The sequence below is a fragment of the Myotis yumanensis genome, unplaced genomic scaffold (genome assembly GCF_028538775.1).
Source record: "Myotis yumanensis isolate MYYU_CA2020_CCGP unplaced genomic scaffold, mMyoYum1.0.hap1 SCAF_2, whole genome shotgun sequence".
NCBI classification, from domain to species: domain Eukaryota; kingdom Metazoa; phylum Chordata; class Mammalia; order Chiroptera; family Vespertilionidae; genus Myotis; species Myotis yumanensis.
This window is the reverse complement of record NW_027223753.1, coordinates 72,519,486-72,525,485: the sequence shown is the minus strand read 5'-3', so window position 1 is coordinate 72,525,485 and position 6,000 is coordinate 72,519,486. Positions and strand designations below refer to the sequence as shown.

General features: G+C 46.3%; 1 protein-coding gene and 1 pseudogene across 2 annotated transcripts in view; one reads left to right on the top strand and one right to left on the bottom strand.

The window, feature by feature from the left end:
• Positions 1-225: 225 nt before the first annotated feature.
• LOC139002451 (high mobility group protein B1 pseudogene) lies at positions 226-805 on the bottom strand (annotated as a pseudogene).
• Positions 806-3,880: 3,075 nt separating this feature from the next.
• ARHGAP29 (Rho GTPase activating protein 29) overlaps positions 3,881-6,000 on the top strand; it is an 83,041-nt gene continuing 80,921 nt past the window's right edge. Inside the window, exon 1 of one of the 2 annotated variants that reach the window (XM_070405637.1) lies at positions 3,881-4,009. In XM_070405637.1, coding sequence (XP_070261738.1) covers positions 3,997-4,009 — 13 coding nt within the window. In that variant the 5' untranslated portion in view covers positions 3,881-3,996. The remainder of the gene's footprint in view (positions 4,010-6,000) is intronic. The other variant, XM_070405635.1, reaches the window with a different exon arrangement.

The following is a 6,000-nucleotide window of genomic DNA, read 5'->3' as shown; positions in this document are numbered from 1 at the left end:
TGTACAGGAAGATTAAATGCTTTATAGACAAGAAAAAAAAAAACTTCCATAAAATCAACAACTTCTCCTTCTCCTTCTCCTTCTCCTTCTCCTTCTCCTTCTCCTTCTCCTTCTCCTTCTCCTTCTCCTTCTCCTTCTCCTTCTCCTTCTTCTCCTTCTCCTTCTCCTTCTCCTTCTCCTTCTCCTTCTTCTCCTTCTCCTTCTCCCTCTCCTTCCCCTTTCCTCCTCCTCCTCCTCCTCCTCCTCCTCCTCCTCCTCCTCCTCATCTTCCTCTTGTTCCTTCTTTTTCTTGCTTTTTTTCAGCTTTGACGACTCCCCTTTTTTTGCAGCAATATTCTTTCCTTATTTCTCCTTCAGGTCAGCAGCCGTCCTTTTGTCAAGCTTGTCATCTGCAGCAGTGTTATTCCACATCTCTCCCAGCTTCTTTGCAATATCACCAATGGATAAGCCAGGATGCTCTCCTTTGATTTTGGGGGGATACTCAAAACAAAACAAGAAAAAGGCCAAAGGAGGCCTCTTGGGTGCATTGGGATCCTTTAATTTCTTTTTTGTTTCCCCTTTAGGAGGGATATGTTTTCATTTCTCTTTCATAACAGGCTTTGTCTGCCTTTGCCACGTGTTCATATTTCCCTTTCTCCTTAGCAGACATGGTCTTCCACCTCTCTGAGCACTTCTTAGAAAACTCTGAGAAGTTGACTGCAGCATCTGGATGCTACTTCTTGTGCTCCTCCCAGCAAGTTTGCACAAAGAAAGCATATGATGATATTCTGCCTCCGGGCTTCTTAAGAATCTCCTTTGGCCACATTTAATTACTTTTCCTCAGTAAGCACACAATAGTTGCCCAGTGCCCGTCCAGCTCGCACTTGCCCCAGCCCTGTTCTCTATAGAGCTCAATGTACTGCAATGGCTGTCCATGGAAGGCTAGTTTTTATTGCTATCATCATCGTCATTATCATCTCTTCATTCACAACAATATCAATAACTCAAATTTTAAGCCAATAGTATTATTTTGCACCAACCATTGGGATAGTTTACCTACACATGTTGTTAAAACACTAAGTAGGATCATGGTACATAGTGACTCAAGCACAGAGATTGATGTTATCAAATGTCTTACAGAGAGCTTAAGATAACAAAAACAACAAAACAACTGGGGTTTGAAATTTAATATGTTAATCCAAACATAAAATTAGTATGATATCATATCCATACACTCAATTGAGTTTTTCTTTTTTTCAGCCTTCATTTCCTCTCTCCTCATGACAACACAGAATTATTGAATGTTTGCAATGTTTTTCACATTTATTTCCAGTACGTGGTCTGAATTGATTCCTTGTTTCTCAATTACTAGCATCATGGAATCAAGATTAATAACCTGCTTGGTGAGTTTTGTCCAGTTTGGAATCTGGTGTCTTTGTACTCAGTGTGGCCTGTCGGGCTCTTCATGATTCTTTTTAAATGCTCCAGCAGCAAGGGTCAAAGGCAGCTACAGTGATGGGGAGCCTACCTGCCTTTAGGCCACCCTTACCTGATTGCATTATTTCAACTCCTCTCCAAGGCATTTAATCATGGTTGAGGAGAGCCTGAAAATGGATTTAAAGTTCACTAGTATAATCCCAGTGCTTAGGACAATGCCTGGCCCATTGGAGGTACTCAATACATATTTGAACAATGAGTAAAATAGGTCTGGTGGATGATTTTGCACTCTCCTAAACAGACTATCACTTAACTGTGACTGAGAGGAAGAGCACCTATCCACTGTGCTCTCCTGTGGGGTTGGCTCCAATCCCTACTGTCCCTGTGGAGCACCTGCCTGCATTATCAACCCCTTCACCTCAGGGCACAGGGTACTTGGGACAGGCTTTGCCTCAGGCAAGTGGTTTTGAAGCCATTGTATTTGGTTTCACCAGTTAAACAAGTTGAGCAGAGTTTATGGTAAAAACAAACAAAAGCAACACATCTTGAAGGATTTTTATTTCTTGGCTCACTGGTCATTCCCTCAAAATTTCTCCAGAAAACACTCAGTCCCTTCTATACCAGACATATACCTATGCAACATAATACTGTAGAACTTCACAATCTAATTAGCATAAATAAATGCTACCAAATAAAATACTTATGAGAATCACAAGTGCCACAAGAATAGGATTGTATGTACCATATAATGTCAAATGGGATGATTGATTTTCAGTGAGGAGAAGAGGAAGGCTTCAGCAGAGGCAGTATTACCTCTATCATGGAAAGATCAAGGAACATTTCAATAGACAGAGTGGTTATATGTTATCAATAAGTACTGTAATGATAAAATAATACTATACCATCTGTCCTAAATGTTTAACTATCAATCCAGCATCCATTATGCCTCTGATTTTAGTTTGTTTGTCTGTGATTCTTTGTCCTTCAAAGCCATGCTCTTGAGCCATTTTAACCAAGAAACATTTATATGTAAAAAACAAGTTGGTGCATAAGGGCATGTGCTGGGACACGTTAAGCACCCTGTCAGTCACCGGTGACTGACACTATACTTTCCGCCCAGAAGACAAAACAGGCTGGGCGCTTAATGTGTTAATAGAATTTAGTGCCAGAATTTCCCTTCTTTCTTTTCTTTACCAAACACATGAGCCACCTGTCTCAAATAACATATGTTTGATAGTCATTCTTTCTCAGTTAATAATTGTATTTATTTTGCAAAAATAAATTGCCATCTTTCTCTGTTTTCAAATATCATATTCTTCCAGAGTAAAAAAAAAAAAGAAGAGTGGGTACTCTGTCTGGTGTGGCTCAGTTGGTTGAGCATCATCCTGTGCACCCAGTGATTGTGGTTTGATTCTTGGTCAGTGCACGTGCTGGGCTTGCAGGCTTGATTCCCAGTAGGGGCAGGCAGGAGACAGCTGATGGTTCTCTCTCATTGATGTTTCTTTCTCTCCTTCTCCCTTCCTCCCTCTCTCTAAAATCAATAAAAGTGTGTATGTATATATATATAAAAGAATGGAGAATATGGCTGATGTTTCAAAATATATTTTGAAAAAAAGTTAAGGGGAGGTTGAGATGGAGGAACTTTTCCAAATTCCCTTCCCATAGTCTTACCCATTTACTCAACTAAAACTTATGGAGTGCCTGCTATGTCTCAGCCTAGATGACAGGAAGGGTATTCTTGGCAGAGTGGGTGTATTACAATATATACTCTATTACTCAAGAGAAACGCTGTACTTTTTTTTATATATGTTGTATGACCCAAGTTCTAGATAAATGCTTTAATTTTGGTTGTTGGTGAGTACCATTACTTAGGGGAGCATTTACTGGTAAATAGCAAGTAGCACAGTTAGGGGGAAATTCAACTAGTATTTATTGAGCAATTTCTATAAGCCATAATAGTTGGATAATTTAGTTTCTGAAAACGACAAGATAGAAAAGAGTGGGGCAGTTTTAAAGTTAAGCACGAAATATATTTTTGTTCCATAAGGGTGGGGGAAGAAGGTAGATAAAAGTTGAAGATTCCTGACTAGAAGGAATTCAAAGTGTCCACCTGGGAAATCTCCACTTACACAACGAGGGCAGAAGACCTGCTCCCTGCTGGAGGGTGCAAAAGGTGACTTGTTTCTAAGGTTCGCTTCGCTGGTCCTGCGGCAAACCGCACAGTCTGGCCAACACCTCTTGTGTTGGGGACAGTCTGCGGGCTCCCGCGCTGTTGACAGCCGGCCTCCGTGCGTGCCGGAGCCAGAAACCGCCCCACCTGCTGCTGGGCGCCAAGCCCCGCCCCCTCCGCGCGTGGGCCAATGGGCTGGGCTCCAGGGGCGGGGCGAGGCAGGGCGGGAGGAGCGAGGCCAGGGGGCGGGGCGGCGGCGGACAGCGCGGTAGTGGCGGTGGCTGCAGGGGCGGCGGCGGCTTGGCCGAGTGTCCGCGGGTCGTGGGGGGATGGGGTCTGCGAGCTCCAGCCCTCGGCGGCGGCGGCGGCGGCCGTGAGTGTCGGGCCGGCGTCCGCGTCCGGGACGCGGGATGGAGCGCTGCGGTGAGTATGGGTCGGCGGCGCTCGCTTCGGCCGCGGCGGTGGCGGCTGCGGCTCGGGGCTGGGGTCACGCGTGGTGGCCGGCCGCGAGGTGCGGTCCAAGGTCCGGGCGGCCCACGCGGTGGCTCTGAGCGGAAGCGGTGCGGCTGCGGTCTGCGCTGGGAGCCGGGCGGGGGTCCTTGGGGCTCCCAGTCCTTCGGGGAGGGGTTCGACCCGAGCCATGGGTGCGCCGGGAGTGGCCGGAGCGGGGAAGTCGGGAGGGCGCGAGCCGTCGCCTCGCGGGCACTGCGGACCCCGGACTGGCGTCCCGAGTTAAGCGACGTGGCCGCCGGGAGAGACTCGCTGGCGGACTTCCACCCCATTCCGGGTCCCGCCGAGCTCCCTGCAGCCCCTCTCCCTTTCCTGGCCGCGCGCCTTCCTCCGCCTCCATCGGAATGCGGGCTCCTTCCCCCTTTCCCCGCTGGGTCTTCACATTCGCCTTCCTCACTTGGGATCACTTTTGGAAGTTTGGTGGCGTTTTCTGAAATTTCAGTCCGACAAATGCAAAGACTTAGATAAAGTATCAGACATTTCTTGTTCCATATTTACTTTTTTTTTTTTTAAAATCACACTTCACCTCACCTAGGCCTCTCGACTGTTTATCATTTGCGGGGTGGGGGGCGCACGAAAGGTGGAAAATCACTCTCGTTCCCTTCCGATCTGAGTGCCCCCCTCTGGTGCGTCTATGTCACTTTCTCCATACCCTCCCCTTCTACCCCCACTTCCCTCTCTTCTCCCTGTAGCTGTCCCTTCCCCACCCCTCACCACCCCCGCCCCCTGCCTGTATCTATCATTTCCCAGTCTGGGCCCAAGAGCAAGTCCTGTGCTTTGCAAAATAGGAATTGACCCGCGGAGGATTGCAGCTACTACCAGGAGAGAGTATCCCTGCGAGTTTGTTTTCTTAACCGTCCCAGGACCTCATGATCCAAACCTCGTTCTCTGGACGGCTTTCCTTTGGCCCCAGAGTAGCCAGGGACTCTGTCTTTGAGACCCTCTGACATGTCCAGAGTCTATCTTGCTTTTTCACCTCTACCTCTCATTAGAGACAAAAGTGACGTTTCTTTATCATCACCCCGGCCCCTCCACACTGAGTTTTTTTCATCTTTGATATCCTGTCTTCTGACTGTGGATCTTTTGGGGGAAGTTAGGAGGTGCTTTGTGAAAGTTCCAAGGCTTAAGTGGAACCGAAATAGCCAAGGAGCGTTTGGTTCCACATGTACCCTTTTCTTTTCTCCTATTCAGATTTGGTGAGGGGGTTTCCTCTCCACGAAAAATAATTTTAAATGAGATATGACAGTGAATATTTAGAATGAATAAAGAAATCACAGCAAATACTACGACGGTCTTGGAGATTTAGATCTCTTTCTTCAGAGATTTCTTTAGGCAGTTTGCCAGAAATGGGTACTTAGAAATGCTTCCTGATTGTAGGAACTGTGCAAGTGAGGAATCTTGACGCTTATGTTTCATTAGCTTTTATGGTACAAATAGCTCTAGTCTTCTCATTCTGAGAAGAGTTTACGAGTGAACTCGAAGGAAAGTGATAGGCCTGGGTAGAAAATGTTTCAGTCCCCACATTGGCAAGAAATAGAACTTTGGCTAAGATGAGGAAAGCACTGTTCAGGAATCCGTGATGGCTGGTCATTCTCACTCTGCCCACCTCTCTAAAATAGAACATCCACCTAAATTATCAGTGCCTTCTGTAAAGGCCCTTTAGCTAGGAATTTGGACTTCTGCAACCATTGCTGTTTGTCCCGGGTTACATAGTATGTTGAACAAAACTCATACCCAGAAGGCACCCTGGAAGGATTTGTATTGGTGATTCATTTCAGCATTCACTGAGACAATTTAATGTGATCCCATTCTACGTTAGGGTCCTATGGAACCTTTCAGTCTCTTGGGTAGAAGTAGATAATCTGAATAAATAGGACCCAACACATAATATCTTGGGTTACCCA